The sequence below is a fragment of the Globicephala melas genome, chromosome 3, assembly GCF_963455315.2.
Source record: "Globicephala melas chromosome 3, mGloMel1.2, whole genome shotgun sequence".
NCBI classification, from domain to species: Eukaryota; Metazoa; Chordata; class Mammalia; order Artiodactyla; family Delphinidae; genus Globicephala; species Globicephala melas.
The window spans coordinates 112,696,237-112,718,730 of record NC_083316.1 but is presented as its reverse complement, the minus strand read 5'-3'; the positions used below and the strand labels follow the sequence as shown (position 1 = coordinate 112,718,730).

Sequence of the window (22,494 nt, the reverse complement as noted above, 5' to 3'; positions counted from 1 at the left end):
AGGAAGAGAACTAGAGTCAGCCCAGTCTGCTATTCTTCAACTGAGGGAAGAATTTAAACAGGTTCAATCTCTCGGCTTTCCATCCCATCACCCCTCTCTCCCCCAAGATGGTGGGCACCCATGGTGCACTCCCAGCAGTGCCTGGCAGGAGTCCTTGTTCCTTTTGGTGTCCTCTACCACCTCTGGCTTCTGCAGCAGTGCACCTTGTTTGCATGGCCCTGGTCACTGCTTGCCCTGCTGGTGTTCACTGCTGAAACTGGCAGCCTATGGCTGGTGAGAGCTCGGTTCAGGCTCTGGGACTCCCTGGATGATTCAGCCTCTTGTCAGCTGGCCCTGTACAGCCCTCTGTGTGCCTGCCATATTCTCCACCCAGCCCCTGACCCAAACCACACTGTGGCCCTATGAACGTTTACTAGCTCTCTACCCAGCCATGGTCCACGGACACTTTCGGAACATGTGGGCATTTCTGAGTCCCATCCTCATCACATGGGAACTGAGGATACCTTTAGAGAGTGACCACCCAGCCCTGTCTCTGCCTGACCATGCCATACCACTGATTGTACTCTGATATGTTTGTCCACCATCTGCCTCCCATCACCCAAGCTGGCATCAGGCCCAGATGGGAGACAATCTCCTCTCTTAGCCTCCAAAGTAGCCTGAACAAAAACTCTCATTGTCTGCCTCTTCTGCCCCACCTTCTTTTCCCAACAAGCCCTTGGTACCAGAAGAGGTGGGCTTCCAACTTTCATTCATCCTGGTCCACTCTTCTCCCGCCCTGGGAAGCAAGCATCAGAGCCCAGACAGCAGAGATGGGGTGGGGGCAGGGAGAATCTTCTCCCTATATACAGAATTCTAATGTAATTGAAGGATACAAAAATTCTTTCCAGTCACATTGCTATGGCCAAGGGATTATGGGAAATGGTGATATGATTATTCAGAGGGAAATGCAATCTAGACATATTTAAATATAGTACACTTGTAACACAAGTATAGAGCTCACTGAAACTGCCAGTGCTGGAGATACAACTGAGAGAAACCAGCATGTGGATGGGGTAAAGCCAGGAATGAAGGAGAGCATCTAAGTCATGTAGAAAAGCGCTGAGAGCCCAGAAGCAAGTGCTGGGGCAATCTAGTACAGAGAGGCTGGACGGAGCCAGGAGCCAGCAAAGGACACTGAGAGGTAGTGCACGAGGCAGAAGAAAGTTACGAGCGTGTGCTGTCACTGGGGCCACAAGAGGAGGGAGCAAGCTTCCGGAAAAAGGGAGTGTGCAACTGAATCAAACATTCCCAGTGGGACAAGCCTATAAAAAGACCCTACCCACACTCTGATACTGACCCTGACCCTACCTCAGACCCCCAATGCTTCCTTAGAAGGATAATACGGACAAGTTGGAATGAATAAAACAAATATCTTATCTAAAAGGACCATTAGTAGCAAAACTTCATAAAATCGTGTAACCATTGTTAACTAAGATGATACTCTATTCAGCAATTTCTGCACTGTTTGAGCCAAACTGAAACCCCATCAAGATGACTGAAGTGAACACTGGCTATTGGAGATCCCCTGCCCTTACTGAGAACTTTTAGAGATACTGCACAGGATCTCCAGTCTGCCTCTTATGCAGCGTCATGAAGAGCAAGGTGACTTTCTTTGCTTTGCTTATCTTTTTTTCTGAAATCAACTTGGAAAACACATTAGTCTTTCATTCTTTTAGGCAGACACTAAAGCACATGGTTTTGTGGGTGAGGCCTCTGCTGGCTCCCATGCCTGGTGTCCCAGGCATTCTGGAAACAGAATGTAGCCAGAGATGGTGCCTTTTTTTCCACCAAAAGGAGCCGTGAAATAAACCCCTGGGATGTGCATGGTGCCTGTGGCCTCATGCTTCTCCCCACCATTGCTCTTAGTTCATGGTGCCTGCTACCCCTACCCTGACCTTCACTTGTAATTGTGACTGTGGCCACTGTATCTTTATTAAGTTCCTCTATTCCATTTTACCTATTTAATCAAGTTAATACTATCTAGACTATGGAAAGAACAATACAAACAGTGATTTGAGTTTGAACAGTTTACTTTAATGGTCAACCTGAGAGACAGAATGAGATACTACAAAGAGCATGGGTTGAACCCTGGCTCTGTCTCTCACTAGCTTAGTGATACTGGAGGTCTAAGTAATCCAGTGGGTTGTGGGGTGGGTAGTGAGAACCCTGCCCTCTAAGTTGGGCTGGGTTTCTAGGACCTGTCACTAGCCGTGGAGGAGGAGCAGGGCTTGCCATGATTATAAGGAGACCGAGTCAGGAACCAGTCATTTTGTATAAGGAGATGTATAAGGAGACAGTCATTTTGATGCATTCCATCCAAGGGAGCAGGATACAGAGGTGGAAACTGAAACAGAGGCCAATCGTTTGCATATGGGGCCAATTACATAGAGTTAACAGATCTGAGGGGGTGCATAGGTGCCAATTACATAGAGTTAACAGATCTGAGGGGGTGCATAGGAAGTGGATTCTACCACAGTCCTCAAGTGCTGATACACAGAGCCCTGTCCCCTTTGAGATGGAGACTGCAGCTGGATGAGTCAGCCAATCCTGGGGCTGGGAGGGAGCTGCTTAGGGTATTGGGATGCCCAGACATTGGAAAGTTACCTCAATTCTCTATACCTCAACTTTCTCACCCCAAAATTCCAGGTAGTAATGCCTTCCACAACAATTGGTGTGAAGTTTAAAGTGAGATAATGTACACAGAATATCTAAATTAAAAGCTGGCTTACAGAAAATGGCAAAAGAATTATTGTTAAGTGAACAACAGAATGAAAAATTTCACCTGAAGCTCTTTCTATATTTCAAACTCAGCATATAAAAAATAAAGTTCATCATATCCAGGACTTAGATGAATGTTTTAAGCCCACTTTTTTAATGTGCATTCTTTCCCAGAGTCCCACAGAAACAACCCAACCATACCAGATAAAAAATTATGTATCCCAGCTGGAGACTGGAGTAGGGTCCATCCTTACATGTGGTAGGCCAACTTCTAAGATGACCCCAGTGATCCCCATCTCCTGGTATTTGTGTTCTTGTATAATCCTTTCCCCTTGAGTGAGAGCTGGACCTAGTGATAGGGTGTCATTTCTGTGATTAGGTTATAAAAGATCTTTTGTTTTTTTAGCAGATGCTCTCTATTGGTCACTTCGGTGAAGCCAGCTGCTATACTGGAGAGACCCACGTGACAAGGAACTGACAACAGCCTCCAACAAGAGAGGAATCAAAGTCCGCAGTCCAAACAGAGGAACTGATTCCTGCCCAAACCATGTGGGTTTGAAAGCAGATCCTTCCCCCAACTGAGCCTTTGGATGAGACCACACAGCCTTTGTTGACATCTGATTGCAACCTTGTGAGAGACCTTGAAGTAGGGGACCCAGCTAAGCCACGCCCAGATTCCTGACAGACGGAAACTGCGAGATAATAAATGTGTGTTGTTTTAAGCTGCTAAGTTTGGAGTAAATTGTTACGCAGCAGTAAATAACTAACATGCCAACCTTGTTATTTTATGAGGTTTCAGTTGGAATGGCCCAGGTAGGAGTGGAGTAAGGGAGGGCTGGTCAGACATCCCACCATGAGAGGATGTTCACCTGGGGTAACTGAAAGGATTGCCATTGTACCCCCTCAGGGAGCTAGAGATAGAGCAGGTTACTATAAAAGGAGCGAGCAGACTGTTGGTGGGAATGTAAATTGATACAGCCACTATGGAGAACAGTATGGAGGTTCCTTAAAAAACTAAACATAGAACTACCATACGACCCAGCAATCAGCCTACTGGGCATATACCCTGAGGAAACCATAATTCAAAAAAGTCGGGCTTCCCTGGTGGCGCAGTGGTTGGGGGCCCGCCTGCCGACGCAGGGGACGCGGGTTCGTGCCCCGGTCCGGGAGGGTCCCACATGCCGCTGAGCGGCTGGGCCCGTGAGCCATGGCCGCTGGGCCTGCACGTCCGGAGCCTGTGCTCCGCAACGGGAGAGGCCGCAGCAGTGAGAGGCCCGCGTACCACATAAAATAAAAAAAAAAAAAGTCATGTACCGCAATGTTCATTACATCTCTATTTACAATAGCCAGGACATGGATGCAACCTAAGTGTCCGTCGACAGATGAATAGATAAAGAAGATGTGGCACGTATATACAATGCAATATTACTCCACCATAAAAAGAAAAGAAACAAAATTGAGTTATTTGTAGTGAGGTGGATGGACCTAGAGTCTGTCATACAGAGTGAAGTAAGTCAGAAAGAGAAAAACAAATACCGTATGCTAACACATATATATGGAATCTAAAAAAAAGGTTCTCACGAACCTAGGGGCAGGACAGGAATAAAGACACAGATGTAGAGAATGGACTTGAGGACACTGCGGGGGGGGAAGGGTAAGCTGGGATGAAGTGAGAGAGTGGCACGGACATATACACACTACCAAATGTAAAACAGATAGCTGGTAGGAAGCAGCCACACAGCACAGGGAGATCAGCTCAGTGCTTTGTGACCACCTAGAGGGGGGATAGGGAGGGTGGGAGGGAGACGCAAGAGGGAGGAGATACGGGGATATATGTATATGTATAGCTGATTCACTTTGTTATAAAAGCAGAAACTAACACACTATTGTACAGCAATTATACTTCAATAAAGACGTTTTTAAAAAAAAGGAGTGAGCAGAGACAAAGTTCAATACTTTTTCGTTTTGAGTCTTTTACCTAAAGTACCTAGAGCAGGTGCTAGAGGCCAAGGGGAGTGGAATCCAGTAACCTTGCTTAAAATCTGCATCCTTGAGGCTGCTGAGGACAGGGCTTGTCCTCTGGGTGGAAGAAGACTCTGTGATGGCCAAGATGTCACCTAGAGGGAGGCTCTGTGGTAGCTGATGTCCAACTTCCAAGACAAGAAGGAGACCTTGCTCTTGAGCTAACATGAAATTCCACCCAAGCAGCTTAGCACTGCTTACAGCACCATCCCTGTCCTGAACAAACTATTCAATCTGTAAGCTGCTACAGAAAAATTATACATCTAAATTTGTCTTCTATGTTTGTTAAGGACTGAAAGAAATTACACTGGCTTACATAGTCTCTGTTGGAACCCATCTCAGCTGCCCGTCCTGATTATCTTTCTGAACAACTGTCCATATGCATCAGCAGAGCAAAAAATTACCAAATATACAAAAATACTCAGCAGTTTAAATAGAACATTCAGAGTAAATAATACTGAATGAAAAGCGCTTAATAAAAGAGCTTCTCCCTCCCCCACTTCCTGTGTATATATTTTTAACAATTCTTATTCTTACATTGTATCAATAAAGCAAGAGCAGGCTGTTAGGAAAACAAATAATATGTAACAATTCTTGAAGATAAAAAATACAATTGCACAACTGAAAAGAAGAAAAAACAAAACCCCAGCAGCAATGAACAAAGCTAGCTTCCATCTTGCTTTCTAATACCATTCCCCAATAAAAGGAATCTGCACTCTTTGGAGAAATGGCTGATTCTAGGACTGGGGAAGCAAATAGACAAGATGAGCCTGAAATATCTTACAGTACCAGAAAGTAATACAGTGCTCAGAAAACGAAAAAGCCCACAGTGATAGGGTCAAAAGGGACACAGAAGACAATTCAAACATCTCCAAGTGGCTAAAGCTGGAGCAATTTGAGCAACCAAATAAATAAGGCAGTACTGGATTGTAACCCAAAGTGTAAAATAAATATTCATGAGTCCATACTGATATAAATAAATGAGACAAATCTCCCATGCAAAAGAATCCCAAATAATTTATGTAGATACTCAGCCCTCAAGAAAATGGAACACAGCTCCCTGCTCCTTATGTGTGGGCTACGTATGGTGACTTCCTTCTACAGAGTACAGTATGGAAAAAGGAGAAAAGAATAACCAACAGTAAGAAACCTGACAAATGCTACCTCAGCCAGATGATCAAGGTCAACATAAGTAGGGATAAGTCATGTTGATGTATGTACCTTTGATATGATGTGACAAAAACAACACTTGACTTCTGTGGTCTTCCTCCCAAAACACACAACCTCAGTTTAATCGTGAGAAAACCATCAGGCAAATCTCAACTGAGGGACATTCTCTACAAAATGCTTGACCAGTATTCTTCAAAACTGTCAAGGTCATCAAAAACAAGGAAAGTCTGAGAAATTGTCACAGCCAAGGAGAGCCTAAAGAGACATAACGACTAAACGTAATGTGGTGTCCTGGATGGGATCCTGGAACAGCACAAGGACATAAAGGAAAAACTAAGAAAATCTGAATAAGGTAAGGACTTCAGTTAATAATAATGTATCAATATTGGTTCATCAATTGTAACAAGTGTACCATGTACATAAGTAACAAATGTAAGATGTTAATAGCTGGGGAAACTAGATGTGGGCTATATGAGAACTTTCTGTACTATATTCACAACTTTGCTGTAAAGCTTAAACTGTTCTAAAATTAAAACTTTACTAAAGATCAAAAAGGAAGATGGAAAGATGCTGAAGTAAGGTATGGGGGAGAGTGAGCCTGAACCAAATAAGTTGGTTTAGGGTCTGACAGTGGGTGTCAGATTTTGGAGAAAGAGAAGTTGGATGGCTATATCCAGGGTCAAAGAACTTTAATGGAAATGAAAGCTTTGGTGGAATTCCTAATTAATCATTTTTATAAAAATGGTGCATGATGGGCTTCATGAGCTCATTACATACTATTTGGAATGCACATTGAAATTTTAAGTTAAAATATTCATTCATGGGGAAAAAACCCTCAATAGAGGCGTTTAAACAACAGATTGGATTCTGCAAATAATTGAATTGGGAATTAAAGGACCCAATCCAAAAGTTCCCCCAGAAATCAGGAGTAAAAACAATGGTAAGAAATTTAAGGGAAAAACAAAGGCAAGAAAACTAAGTTTAAGACATTTCAAAATATGTACAATAGGAATTATAGGAGGACAAAAATGAAGATTGGTGATCAAGAAACTAATAGAAAAGATTTTAACTGGAAGAAAGATTATGATCTTAAGATCAAATGGGCTATTTGCTGGTCAGGAGCAAAAAGAATAGCCACAACTACACAAATTCTGGTGAAATTTCTGAGTTCCAAGGATGAAGATCACGTGGATAGGAAGAAACAAAAAGGTTTCATTCAGAGGAAGAAACCAACAGAAACTTCATGAAGAAAACAAAACTGAAATTATAGACTATTAAGAAATTAATGAGAACAAGCAAACCATACCCCAAAATCTACACAGGGTTGCTGTGTTCAAAAGACTGGCTTCTTATCTAGTAATAACTATGTGATCCCGGGCAAGTTACTTAACTTTATAAAGCTTCAATTCCTCACCTTTAAATAATAATATCAACTACTTCCATGGTGCAAATTATGTGCCAGACACGGTTCTAGGGGCTTTATGTGTATGAATTTATTTATCTCCCCTAACAGGCCTATAATGTAGATTATATGATTATCCCATTTTACAGGTGAAGAAATAGGAGCACCGAGAAGTCACATGCACAAGTTACAAATGGCAGCAACTGTAGCTCGAGTCTGCACTCATAACCACTATACTAAAGACTTCTTATGAGGCCTTATGGGGTGTTATGAGGATTCAGTGAGATAATACATTTGATAGTGTACTCAATAACTGGAGCTACTATCTGTTTCAAAAATGAAGCAAACGTGACTTAAGGAGCTAGCAGAGGAACAATAAAATAATCTAAATCAGGTAAGAAGGAATTAATAAAGGCAATAATCATTTATAACTTAGCAAAAATGCTAAATTAGAATAAGAAAAATCATACACAGTATTGATAAATAAAAGCATAACTTGATTCTCTGAAAATAATCAACTATACAAACTTTCCTACAAGTTTCACCAAAGAGAAAATGTGGGCAAAATGCACAATATCATTACTTTGTTAGCAAAAATCTGGGATCATCTTCTAGGAAAATGCACAATAAAAAAAAAATCAAGAAGTGAAAAACCTAATAGAGCACTAAAAAGATAAAAAAAAAAAAAAAATGCCAGAGTTAACCTCCGAAAGTCATCAGAACCAGATTTTATGGACAAGTTCTTATAAGAACTTAATTCGTTCAGCAATGCTTTTTTTTAAAAAAAAGAAACGGTTGTTTTCCGTCAACCTGATTTGCATTTTGCAGTCTGCGGAAGAACAGCTTAAGGGGACTTGGCGGATGTCCCTACCCACTGGCTGCAGTGCCGTCCTGGGAGGCGGGCTGACTCGTCTTCAACGGTGAGTCGCAGAAGAGGGCAGAGAGCCCCTGTGCCTGCAGCCCAGCCTGCCACCTCCGGTTGAGGGGCCGTAAATTCGGGAGCTGGAGCAGTCCGTTCATCCAGAAGTTCCTCCGTGCTCTCAACCTTTTCAGCTGTAGCCGGCTCTACCTCTGCCATCTCTTCAGTGTCTCCGTAGACGTAGATCAGCTGTGACTTTCCGCGGGTGCTCACGGGAGATGGCGCCGCGCAGGCGCAGAACTTCCCCGGCCGGCATGAAGAACATCGGATGCACTGAGTGAGTGCCCTTGCGCATGTGTGAGACGGCAACGTCCACACGGTACAGAGGAGAGCGTGCCTTACCCAGAGAGATGCGGGGCAGGCCCTGGGATCAGTAACCACCGGAAGTTGCAGGTCCCAGAAGTCTGCCTGGATCTGGTTAGTGAAGTTTCCAGGAGTGAAGTGTCCAGCAATAGGAGTGGCCGCACTGACTGCAACAAACTTCAGCACAGCCCACTGGCCAGTAGTCCTGGAGGATATGACACGACACCAGCAGGATTTTCAAAGGCAAGAACGGCACGAGCTGCCGGCAGAAGCTTCTCCCGGTTCTCTTCAGATTTATGATGTAGATACCATTACTTTTTCTTGTGTAAACGTACCGTTCCATTTGGAAGTCAAGGTTGGTGCCACCTAACTGGGTTCCTGCTGCAAGGAATTTGAGGACATACCCTCCTTCATTTGCAGGACCTCAAGGGCTCCAGACATTGTGAAAGTTTCCCTTTAAGTTACGACAGGAGCCCAGAACAATGCCACGCACCCCTGTCTAGGTAGAACAGAAAGGACAGCAAATAATCTAATTGCTGTGTCCCAGGCACTGTTGTCACTGGGTTTGTGGAAATGAACAAGAAAAATCCCCCGCTTTCCATGGAGGCGTGAACACTGAAAATTCTCAGGCTGATTAAACTCTTACAAAGTATAGAGAAAAATGGAAAGCTTCCTAACGCACTTTATGAGGATAGCATAATCCTGACCAAAACCTGAAAAAGCACAGAAAAGAGAAAATTAGGAATGAACTTATGGATGTAGATGGTGCACGTAATGTATTAACACAACAGTTTCCCCTTCCAAAAGAGAATTTGGCCTTTCCGTTAATTTTTTAGTTCTGTTTCCCTGAAAACCAGATGAAGGTAAAATATAAACTGGGCCTGATTGGCAAAGTGTGTCTGGACTGGGAGGACTACCAATGAACTATAAATTCCTCATGGGGACATCACAGCCTTGGGCTCCCCTGAATGCAGGGGACTTGGAAGCCCCCCCCATTGGAACTTTTCCAAGGGATATTGACTCCTATGGGGCACAAGGCCTTTAAGCCACCACCATCCTATCCCCTTGCAGTGGGAGTCTTGCTACGTCACACCTGAGCCATCTCATGTGGAGGGCTAAAGGAATGTCTCCTGGATGACCGCTCCCATGGAGAGAAGCAACCAACGCTGCCTTCCTGCAAATTCTGTCCATCCTCTACCCTTCGGAGGAGGCAGGTACTGAGTGTGACCTAGGATAGTCTTGTGAGTCTGAATGTTTAGTTGAGTCCACATTTAGCTGAATGTTTGTTTGAGCCTAGGAAGACCTCCCAGTGTGCATTACAAATAAAAAATTCAAAATAAAGGAATGGCAAATTGAATCCAGCAGTGTGTTAAAAAGGTAACATAGTATGACCAAATAGATTTTATTCAAGGAATGTAAGGATGATTCAACATTTGGTAATCTATTAAAATAATTTATCACGTGAATAAGTGAAAAGATAAAACTCACGGTCCTGACAGGAACTTAAAAAGACACTCTGTAAAACTGAGAGACATTTCTAATAACTTAGTAAACTAGAAATACAAAACCATTCTTTATGATGAAATCAATAGCAAACATGATATTTAAATGGAAAACACTGAAAGTATTCCCAGTAAAGTGAAGAAAATGGCCACGAGGCTTGCTATGACAAAAATGGCATTTCCTTAATTCTAGCTGTGAAATAATAACAACAAAAGGAAACAAGACATAGTATTCTAAAGAAATTGATTATAGCAGCAGGGGTCAGAAAACGGGCTGACTGCTTGTTTATTTTTAAATAAAGTTTTATTGGGACAAAGCCAGAGCCGTTAATGTATGTAATGTCTCTAGCTACTTCCCTGCTACAGCAACAGAGTTGAGGAATTGGGACAGAGACCATATGGCCTACGAAGTCTGAAATATCCACTAGCTGGACATTTAAGAAAAATTTGCTGATCCCTGGACTAGAGGATTATTATTTTCAGATGAGAACATCTACTTAAGGAAAATAACCAAGAGAATCCATTGAAAATCATTAAAACTAATAAGAGGGTTCAGTAGTTGGTGGGTATAAGATAAAGATACAAACATTAATCATTTTTCTCTTGTGTTGGATTGCATCATTTGGCCTAGTTCCTCCCTCCTCCCCATATCCATGCCCTTTGCCATATAACTGCTACATCTCCTCTCACCATGGGCAAGGTGCCCTGCTTCGGTCATTGATCAGCCATATGACTTGCTTTGGTACTGGCATGTAGGCAGAAGTGATGCAAGCAGAGGCCTGAGATGAAACTAAGCACTGGGCTTTACTCCTACATGTCTTCCACTACACGAGAAGAACTTTTACATGGGATTATCCCAACGGTCTCAGGTATGTGGAAGCCAGGCCCAGCCTAGATTAACCAACTCCTGCAAACCTGCAGATATATAAGTGAACCCAAACAAGATCAGCAGAGCTGTGCAGTCAAGCCCACCTGAAGCCCATAAATATATGTGAAATTAACGATTATTGTGGCATGCCACTAAGGTGTTGTGGGCTTTTGCTACATAGCAAAAGCTAACTTCTATACCTATAATATTAGCAATAACCAGTTAGGAAATGTAACCCTGCACTCAATAGCTATTAAAATAGAAAACACTTCATCTCTTTCTTTACCCTTTTTACCCAACTACCTACTCAACATGGCCCCTGGATGCTTAATAGGCATCTCAAACTAAACACGTCCAGAACAAAATTCACCCCATCGCAACTCCTCCACTCCAGTACCTGTGTCTTCTGCAGTCTTCCTTATGTCAGTCAATGACTCTTTTCTTTCTCTCTCCTCATTTAGCCAGCCCACCAGCCTATCAGATCTAACTGTAAAAGGCGATCAAGTCTTCCACTCTTGTGTCCCAGCTATTCTCCATGCAGCAGCTATTCTTCATGACCTAAACTATAGGTCAGATCATGTTATTCCTCTGCTCAAAGCTCTCCGATGGCTTCCACCTTATTTCGAGTAAAATCTTAAGTCCTCCTCACCGCCTGTCATGCTCTATTTGATTTGCTTTCTGGCCCCCTCTCTGACCCCAATGTTTCCATTCTTTTCTTCAATCACTCTGCTATAGAAACACTAGCCTCCATGCTGTTCCTCCTGCATGGCAGACACACTCTATCCTCAGGGCCCTTGAGCTTTCTATTCTCACTGCCTGAAATATTCTCCAAGATATCTGCCTGATGCACTCACCCACTTTCTGTGGACCTCCACTCAAATCACCGTATCAGAGATTTAATACTGATCAAAATCACTGACCACCTTAAAGAACGTAACTCCCACCTTCTACCACTCACTGTTTGCTTACCTGCTTTCGATTTTCATGGCACTTATGACCACCTGACATATTACCAAGATATTTGTTTGTTTATTGTCTTTCTCTGCTTTCTAGAATGTAGGCTTCCCAAGACCAGATACTTTGTTTTGCTCACTGCTTTATCCCCAGAGACCTAGAACAATGCTCAGGATATAATAAGTTCTCAATAAATACTGTTGAATAAATAGGTAGACCTAGGAATAAACTTCACAAAACTCTGCAAAACCTGTACGAAAAAAGAAATATAAAATTGAATTGAGGGAAATAAAAAAGGCTTGAATATATAGAGACATATCATCATCCTGGATGGAGAGATTCAATATTTCAAAGACATCATTTTTTCCTAACTTCAGTTTATATTGAACACAATCCCAATTAAAATCCTAATATGATTTTTTGGGGGAGGAAACTTATCAAAAGGATTCTAAAACCAATCTAGAACTATAAATGTTTGAAGCCATCTAAGGCACTTTTGAAAATGACAAGTAATAAGAAGCAGGCAGATATTCCCAACCATATACTTAGATATACAGAAGAGCCACAGAAACGAAAGGTCATGGTACAATAGCACCAATATAAGTAGACGTGTCATTGGGACGAATCGGAGAGTCCAGCTAAGCAGATAAATCCAGTTCACACTGCCAGCTGTGTGACTAAGGTGACTCTCAGCCTCTCTGAGCTTCAATTTCCACATCTATAAAATGGGACTAGTAGGGGCTTCCCTGGTGGTGCAGTGGTTGAGAATCTGCCTGCCAATGCAGGGGACACAGGTTCGAGCCATTGTCTGGGAAGATCCCACATGCCGCGGAGCAACTAGGCCCGTGAGCCACAACTACTGAGCTTGCGCGTCTGGAGCCTGTGCGCCTCAACAAGAGAGGCCGCGATAGTGAGAGGCCCGCGCGCCGCGATGAAGAGTGGCCCCCGCTCACCGCAACTAGAGAAAGCCCTTGCACAGAAACGAAGACCCAACACAGCCAAAAATAAATAAATAAATAAATAAAATTAAAAAAAAAAATGGGGCTAGTAAAGATTGTCAAGAGGCCTGAGTCAGATAATATACATAAAGTGCTTAACATGTCACCTTGTATGTAGTCAGGGTTCAACAAATTCTAGTGCCTTCCCCAATGGGATCCAGAACAGGAGTTCTTATCCTTTCTTAATTAGATGGACACTAGTAAGCTAGCCACAGCATAGGGGGTCCCACAGTCTTTAACTAATGTAGGGGCAGGTTTCAGGTAATGATGGGCTGTGTCGATAGGAGGGTGTGAAAATTCCACTGACAAAGGTAGCTTGGATTGTTATTCACCAACAGTGCAGGGGAGAAGAGGGGAGGGGAGGGGAGGGAAGAGAGGATGCTGGTCTCGGAGCTCTGGAAACTGCATAGGGGCCAGTCTGGGAGCAGTAGGCTCTGTGTCCTTGGGACCCAGAATTTCCTTAGGAGGGATAGATGCAAGGGGAGGGTGCTGGGCACCCAGCTAGAAATCACCTCCTTGGGGGAGAAGCCCCTAAAGGGATGACAGCACATCCAGTGGGGTTTGCCCCATCACACTTGATTGAGAAATACTAACTTAGAAATAACTATTTGATTAAGAAATTAGTGCTTGAGGATTCTCATAACTAGTTATCGCTTGGTTGTTTACTGAAAAAAGGAGAATGGGTTTTACTTAGAAACTGAGTGCCTTTTTTGGGGGTGTATCATTTTGTGCTGTGGCTTCCTAGAACAAATAACCATTTTGTTTTATTCCCAGAGAAATAATCCATGACACATGGGTTTTTATCACAAAACAAAAATGTCAAACTTTATCTTTAGAACAAAATAACTGGTTGAGTATAGCCTTTTGTCATTTATTGTAAAATATGTTCTCTACGCTAAATCTTGGTAAGCATCTTACTCTCCAATCGTCTTGATAAAATAGGTGAGTAATTAATTTCTGAGCTTGGTGTATTTCCTTTGTAAGAGATCATTTGCATACATACATACATTTTGATACTGAAAGAAATCCTAGAAGCTAAACTTCAAAAGTTGTAGACTTTGCGTAGATAAACATCTGCTGTTTAATGGTGTTTTGAATTGCAGAGCTACCATCTAAGTAATTTTAATTCTTTTCTTTTTTATAACTGAGTGGGTGGGGAGATGGGAAAGAACTGTTAAGAATAGTCACCTCTCTTTCTCTCTATCTGTTTCATCCTTTACAGAGCTGGAGTTCCCACACCTGATATGCCTTCCTCATGTAGTTCAATGAGAATTGAAAAAGAAGAAGAGATTAAAAAGTACTTCAAATTTCTCAAGGGACTACAGAACAGGAAGGTTTATTTTGTTCATTGCTGAATCACTTTCCTGGCTCAGGTTTTTAAAATGTTATATTTGCTCTTTTTTTGTTACTGGTCCACGGAGAATATGTATTGGTCATTTCGTAAATAATATAAATTTAATAAGCTTTTACAAGATTAAATGTATTCATCATTCATTCATTTAACCAGTAATTCCTAAATGCTTAATATAGACTGCACCCTGGGAATACAAATGAACAAGAGTCAGTCATCGTATTGGCTCTCATGGAACTTACAGCCCACAAGGAGGAATAGACCTTAAGACAGAATCATGCAGATTGCAAAGACTACTATGGTCATGGAGGGCTTCGTGGAGGAGGTGGCTTTTGAGTTGAAACCTGAAGGATGAGAACGGGCCATACATGGAAGAGCTGAGGAAGAATATTCCAGGCAGAGCTCAGCAAGAGCAATGGCCTGGAGGCTGGATGTAGTAAGAAACCAACATGACTGGAGGGTGGTAGGTGAGGGGAGAGTAGAGACTGGATCAGACCAGACCAAATTTCCAAATGGAAACATGTCTCATTCCTGAAGAAGTATTCCAAATGGGACACTCCTATCCCTCCGTGAGGTAGGCCTAGGTGATCTGCCCCAGATTCCTGTGCGGGTGAGTGTTGATGGTACACTGATGCTTGGAAAGGCTAGATAACCTGCCCAAGTAGCACCAATGTCCACTGATCACCTATCCCCAGCACCAGCTCTTAGGGGGTAGGTAGGAGGGTGGGTGACGCAAGGCTAGCTGGTCAGGCCAGGATTTGGCCCAGGAAGAAAAGGATGTTAGTTCACCCACTTTTCTTCGGACTTCAATATGCAAAACTGTTCTCAGTAAACCAGGGCCTACTTTAGATACCACTGATGGTGGGTCATGGCTACACCAAGAGAAGGTGTTTGGCTCGTGACACCATCGAGCTCATTCCACAGACAGCTGCAGGAAATGATGGGCCTCCAGCACTGCAGAGAATCAGGCAGCCGAAGATTCCAGGGCCCCCACTCCCTTCCCCTCTGTATGGAGGGCTGACCTGAATAAGAGAAGGACAGTGGGAGAAGAGACACGTGAGCCACCAGCTCCTAGCTGTGCCCTTCCCAGGAGTGGGAGATAACAGATTGTATCTTCTGAAAATGAGGAATGTGGTATGTGAACTACCCTTTTTGGTAAAGGGTCAGATAGTCAATATTTTAGACATCACAGGCTATATATGGTCTCTGTAACACATTCTTCTTTGTTTTTATCTGTTAATTATTTTTTAATAACACTTCAAAAGGATTAAAAACCGTTCTTAGCTTTCGGGGTTTACACTGAATCTGGCCAAGTAGGTTACAGTTTGTTGAGTCCTAAGCTAGACTGCATTGCCCTGTCAAATTTCAAACTGAGGCTACTTAATCTGCATGACAAGCTGCATAAACATTTCTTTTAATCTTTACAAGAATTCTCTGAGATAGGCCTTATATGACAACCCTATCCCCATTTTCCACACTCATCGGTGTTTTATGGTCAGGAGATGGAAGCTTGGAGAGGTCAAGACATCCACCCAAGGCCATGTGTCTAACAAACGATAGAAGCAAGGTCTGAACCCAGGCAGTCTGTTCTCAGGCTTCCTGGTCTTAATCACAACACTATACTATCCCCCACCATTAACTAGAGATAGGGCTTCGGGCAAATCCATTCGTCTTTCTGGGTACAGCCCCCATCTGTGCAGTAAGAGGGGTCTTCCTCAGTGTGAGAGGCACACCTGATGCTGTGTGGAATGATTTCCATGGTTCATACACACAGCATTAAATAATGTTGATTCACACAGTGAGATGACTGTCCTTTCAAGTCTCTTAAATCTTCCAATGATGTCAGGGAAAAAGGTTCAATATGACCCTCGCATATCTTTTAACGTCTCTCCAGCACATGGTATTTTCCATTTCTATAATAGCTTTCCATTTTTACTGAGTTTCAAGGCTCAGCGTCTTCAGTAGGCAGTGATATCTAGCTAGAATTTAGTATCACTCTTCTATTCTTATTGTTACTTTCTGGTGTTGCTTTCATGGTTTTATTGTTATTGTTTTTTATGATTAATTTCTATTTATGTAAAGTGTTAGTGCTGCTATTGCTGCAATTCTCTTTTCCATTCCTTCATGGTTATAAGATTGCTGCTGAAGCTCCTGCCATCACATCCATGCCCAAACTGGAACAAGGGGTAAGGGCAGGTTTCAGCTACTTTTATCTCCTAGTACCAAGAAAGCAAAAGAATTATACAGACATTGCATTGATCAGAACATGTCACATGGTCACCTATAGCAGCAAGAGAGGCTGAAAAAGTGAATGTTTGGCTGGACACATTGCCACCCTGAACTAATCAGGGTTCTACCATCAAGGAAAGGGCATAGATACTGGACTTAGTAATAAAAGTGTTTGCCATAGGCTGAGAAGCCTTTGAACCTCCTTCTTAGTGCCTGCAGAGGACAGGCCTGGAAGTTAGAGATGCGGGAGGATTTGGGGAACTAAGCAGAAAGCCAATTTCTTTTTCCCTTGTTTGCCACCAAGATAATGTGGCCACATAGAGCCGCCAAACACCAATGATCCATCGTCGCTCGTAAGGAACAACGTGCAACGAGAAAAGCAATAATGTCACACGCTCTTACAGTAGTAAGAGTAGTGGTGAGAAATCTTACGGGTTTGTCCCCGTGGGCCACTACGGCACAAAGTGCCAAGCAAAGCGCCTTTTCAGTCTCTATTATGTAGAAGATATATTTTCTTAAGCGCACACACCTCCAAATATGTACCCTAGAAACTAGGTCTGAAGTCTTATAAAATCTCAGTTTATGTGCACATTTCTTACTATTTCAAAAACTTTTCGCATTAATGATTTGACCCAACAAGGATTTAGTGATGGCCCACTGTTCCCCAGGCACCTTCCCAAGTGCTAAGGATACAGGGGTGAAATAGACCCACAAGAGGTATATATCCTGATGGAAGAGGCATACAAAAAACACAGAGAAGCAGGAAAGCCAGAATATTAAGGACTGAACCTGGGAATCAGACTTCTGGGTTTGAATACAAATTTTGTTGCTTTCTGGCTGTGTGGCTTTGGGCAAATTGTTTGCCTCTCTGTGCCTCAGTTTCCACAGCTATAAAATAAAATAATGAGGATAATTATACTACTTCCTTCATAGGGCTACAGTGAGACTGCTTCCTGGCTCATAGGGATTAGAACGACTTCTCCAAAGAACCAAGAAGCTAAGGGGCAGACAGTGTTTTAAAAGGTAAAAAAATGGGGATGACAAATTAGTACAGACCTCATTTGATGACTGTACACATTACATGGTTTAATTCCCATAAAGTGCTTAGAATTGCGACTGGTATGTAATAAGTACTCAATAAATGTTAACTATTATCTTATTTTGAGCATGGAGTTTTTACTGGCTGTTGCACAGTGCTATGTAAGTTCCCTAAAGACACTAAGGAATCCTCCAGGCCAGTTTTAACAGGCACTGTTGCTGCATTCTTGTGCTTAAGTTGAAGACTTCCTCCTTCAGTCACTTGTTCCAGGATGCGTTTGTGTGAGGTAGGGAATCTGGCCCCAAGCATGGAAGACAAGTTTAAGATTTGGAAGTAAAGTATAGTAAGATTGAGGTAGCAATGATGAGACTGAGCTTGCAAAAACCCTGATGACAGAACCGCTCTCCTGCACTATTTCTCATCCTCCACACCCGCCTTCGTCAGAACACCAGTGACTGGTTATTATATCAGCATTTATCAGTAAAAAGGGGAAAATACAGACCTGGGCCTTCATGGAAAGTATTTTCACTCTCACAACCAGAATCTCCTGCCTTCAAAAAAATTATTGTTTTAAGATCTTTAACTTTTCCTGCAGCAACTTGATACCCAACTGTTTGAAAAGCATCTTTTCTGAGGAATGGTATTTCGTGGGACAATGTCACATAGTCTTGGCCAAGTGACTCAGTTTGAGATATATACACACACAAATATTGTTTCAATGTCAAGTGGCCCAAGTTTACAGAGAAAAAGTGGGCATTGGTATCAGTTTGATGTCAGGGATTTTCCATGTCTGCAGGGCAGCTTTAAATACAACTTGATTTGAAGGCATTTGAAGGCCAAGCTCCAGCCCCTTGTCAAGATGCTCCTGGCCGTGGTCCTTGCCTCTGCCCTGCTCCTCTGCTCTGCCGCCAGCCAGACGTGTTTGACCTTTACAGGGATCAAGTATGTTGAGTACCTCATCAACAACCTGCAGGTAAGCTGCAGACGGGGGCGCCAGCGGGAAAGGCAATTATTGAACATTTAAGTGAAATATAAGAGGATGAAAAATGCACCACCCACCATGGGTTCTTGTTTCTCTACTTACTTTTTTAGGAACATCCATCTTCAAAATGCAACTGCAGCACCAATGTGAGTAAATGCTCTTCTAAGATCTTTCCAAACTAATTTTAGTTTTCACATCTGGAATCTTCACTCTGAAATTTCTCTTTCGCAGGTGACTGATTGTTTGTGTCTGCCCATTCCTTCTGTAAGTATAGTAAAAGAAAATAATCTTGATCATGGTTTTTTAAAGGCTTTAAGTCAAAATTAATTGTTCTATTTGATATCTGAAATAAGAAACCGTTACTTAGTTACAATTGTTACAGATTAGTAACAATTTTAAAAAGCTTTCAAAATCTTGAAATTCTATGCTATTGATATATACATTTCTTTGCATTTAGTCTCCTTGAGAAGTCTGAACACTTCAATATTTAAAAAAGAATCTTGAATGTGTTTTTAGATTAGTGGCCATGTGCACAATTAAATCAAACTGGGACTGAGAATATAACAAATGATATAGTTCATATCACAGTTTTCTAATCCATTTGCTGGTATCTCTAGGGTTGCAAAACAATGTAAATAAAATGACATCCTTTTGTCCTTCCACTGGCCTAAACTCTCTACATACTTTGCCTTCTCCCTCCCTCCCTCCCTCCCTATCCTTCTGCTTAGCTGATTTAGAGTGGCTATTGGAAGGTTTGAAGCCTGCCTTCCAGGAGGATAGGGTGTCTGAGATTGTGGGTGGAGGGAAAGTGAAAAGGGTTTCCAGGGAGTCATTCCCCACTTTGGTGGAGAGGAAGCGTGGCAGGAATTTCCTGGTTAAGGTGAGGAAGCAGCACCTGCCCAAGGTGCTGTGGTGCTTGACTCTCTCACAAGCCAGGCCTGGGAGAACCCGAGCTTTTCACCACAGCTGAGGTCAGGTGTCACTCCCTATCACAGTCCATCTATTATGCCTTCTGAGGAGGAACCACACACTTATGGCCCAGCCCATTCCCTCAGTTTTTAATCCATGGTTTTAGCTACTGCTGAAACAATGGCAGTATTCAACTGGCACATCCCATCAGGCTGGTGTGGAAAGGCTTTTCCTTTCTCTGTACTTTCAAACTCACTATGACAAGACTTGGAACAAGGAAGCATCCTTTGAAAAGTAGACTCAGCACTGGCTGTTTCCTGGGGTCCACAGGCCTCATGTTCCCTGGGGCGCAACATACTGGAAATCTTCAGGAAGTGTCGCTGTGGGAAAAGGGCCTTACCTTGAAATATTGAAGATCATTTCCTAGCCTGACAAGGGACCTGTCTAAAAAATAATGCAAGTTTAGATTACAATGGTTAAATTAAAATAGCCTCTAAAAGCGTTCTCTTTGTGATTCCTACTCAAAGCTGTCCTCTGAGTGTTTCTTTTCCTAAATCCTTGTTATTTACCAGGACAACTGCACCTCAGCATGCTTACAGGAGGGTCTGTCGCAGATGACCAACACCATAGTGAAAACAGGTTTCCTGCTGACTTTCAATGGGGTGAAGAAAACAGTTGAAGCCCTCCAGAACAACAAGTGTGGAGTGAGTGTGTTTTTATCTGTGATGTGCTCTGGTTAGTTATTTTTGTGTGAATGTCAATGCCAACTCCATCTGAATGAGAAAGGGTGATAAAGCTGGAACTGGTAGTTCAAGGTTGATTAGGGACATATAAGAAATTTAATCAGAGCAAGAGAATTAAAGTGAGATCTGCCCGGATGGCTCATTGTTCCCTCTCCCTTTAAAAAACACTCACCCCTGTGTTGGCTTTTACTTCTCTCCACCTCTTGAATAATGAAAGAATCTAGCCTGATTGTAATTAGAAGCTAAAATCTAGAGAATCAGGGCTGTAGGCCATACAGTTCTACATAATCTTAGAGATTCAGTTTGCCGAGTGGATATTCCGGCCTGTAAGTTAAAGTTTTCTTTCCATCGGCCAAGGAGGTGTTTAAGGGAAGACACATCCACATCCACATCCACGTGGAAGCTTGTCATCTGCCCTAAATGTCCATCAGCGCGTCCTCTTCTTGAGCATACACCCTGGTCGCTGGAGGAGAGGGGAGGGAGTGAACTTTTTTCATTACCATCACCCTGTGAGGGCCCCTCCTCACTCAGCTACTGAACTGCGGGGGTTTCTGCCATCAACAGCATGCAGTTCTAAATGCTTAATATATACCGTTTCATTGAATACCTACCTTAATGACAATTGTCAGATTTACCACCCTCACGCTGTAGAGGTGGGAACTGAGGCTCAGTGAGGTTAACTGATTTGCCCAAGGCTGCATATTTAATAAGTGGCAGTGCTGAGATTTGAACTCTGGTCTATGGGACTCCTAAATCCCGCTCTTAGTCATTGTGCTATAAAATGACCTTGGAAGGACAGCCAAAAAGGACAAAAACAAAATTTTAAGCCTCAAAGCATCCCAAGAAGGTTTCCTCTAATGAGGAGATTTAGAGATTTAGGGCCACTTGATGTGTGTGTGTCTGTGTGTGTGTGGCAAGCAGACCCCTGAAATCCTACTTCAAAGTCAAGCACCTATGCCGCCTACACAAAATGTTAGCAACTCCCCATCCATTTGCTCCATGCCTCAAGCCCCCCACTGCCAGCACACCCCCACCCCCACTGACCATCCCCCCCCCCATCCACTCACCAGGCTCTGGGCAGGGTGGTTCCTGGGGCTGCTGGGTTCCATACTGTTTTAGTCACTCTGCCTTTGTCAACTTTTATCCCAACAGTATTTTTCCTGTGAACAGCCATGCAACCAAACCACAACAGGCAATATGCTGACATTTCTGAAGACTGTCCTGGAAAGTTTCCAGAAAGAAAGGATGAGAGGCAGAGTGTGAAGCTGAAATGTTATTTATTCTATTTATTGAATTTAGAAAGCCTCCTCTTTAAGTTGTTGCAATTAAAAAATCAAATAAGCCATGCTAAGTCAAAATCAGTTTTAATAGTTTGTTTAAAATTTTATATCTTTATTTTGGAATAAACAGATCTTGGAAAAAAACTCAAGTCTGGTCTCTAGGTGCTTATTTGTTCCTTGATGCTCAGAACAAAGAAAGCTACAAGTCTGTCAATGGGCTGATGGGTCAAATACTCCTGTAATAACAGTAAGACTCGTTATCCTCAACACAGACTTGAAGCCTCGTGAACCGTGTCTGGGCTGTTAGGAACAGGGCCGCACAGCAGGAAGAGAGTGGCAAGCGAGCAAAGCTTCATCTGCTGCTCCCCATCGCTCCCCATGGCTCACAGTACTGCCTGATCCATCCCCCAGCCCCCCCACACCCCCATCTGTGGGGAAATTGTCTACCACGAAACTGGTCCCTGGTGCCGAAGAGGCTGGGGTCCACTGGTTTAGAGGAATCTACCAAGGGCAGTATTTTTCTAGGTACTGGTAAAATTAAAATTGCTTCTCCCTATGGGGCTAGACCATCCTTTGGTACTTTTGGTGTCAATAATACATAAAGTTCAGAGCACCCAGAGCCAGGATTCCTCAAAGGGATTTCTGTCGGTTACAATGTCAAGAAATATCCATGTGACCTGCACAGCAAACAGGCCTTGGCCAGAGGTGAGGTTCTCTGATGATATGGGCAGTGTGGTCCCTGTAGCTGTGCAGCTCCATTAGTGACAGGGGTGGCATGAAATTCATCCTCCACCTGCAGCCACGCCCCTCCCACATAGGGGAAGTGGAGGAGTTTTAGCAAAGGGGGCCCAGGTCAGGGGAGTGTTTTATTATTTGGTGCAGAAATGGTGGGTCCATGGGTACATCCATCCAATCATAATTATTTTAGTCTTAGTTTTGACAGAAAGAGCCAAGTTTCTCAGTGATTAACTGACAGTGACATGTCTATCAAAGGGCAACAAGCTGGGTCTCTAAGTCCAGAGGCTTTCTGCTCACTGGTTTAAACTCTGTCTTCCCTCAGTGCTGA

General features: G+C 42.9%; 2 protein-coding genes and 1 pseudogene across 2 annotated transcripts in view; 1 reads left to right on the top strand and 2 right to left on the bottom strand.

The window, feature by feature from the left end:
- Positions 1-22,494, bottom strand: part of LOC115860274 (F-box/LRR-repeat protein 21) — a 64,399-nt gene that overhangs the window by 27,265 nt on the left and 14,640 nt on the right. Inside the window, exons 3-5 of the mRNA XM_030869921.2 lie at positions 21,216-21,369; positions 19,806-19,849; positions 18,599-18,758 (exon numbers count right to left, since the gene is read on the bottom strand). The gene's annotated coding sequence lies outside the window, so the exon portion shown is untranslated. The remainder of the gene's footprint in view (positions 1-18,598; positions 18,759-19,805; positions 19,850-21,215; positions 21,370-22,494) is intronic.
- On the bottom strand, positions 8,196-9,014 carry LOC132597031 (small ribosomal subunit protein uS2-like; annotated as a pseudogene).
- On the top strand, positions 18,374-21,411 carry IL9 (interleukin 9). The gene is made up of 5 exons (XM_030869922.2): positions 18,374-18,487; positions 18,607-18,642; positions 18,728-18,760; positions 19,978-20,109; positions 21,301-21,411. The coding sequence occupies exons 1-5, from the start codon at positions 18,374-18,376 to the stop codon at positions 21,409-21,411; spliced, it is 426 nt and encodes a 141-aa protein (XP_030725782.1).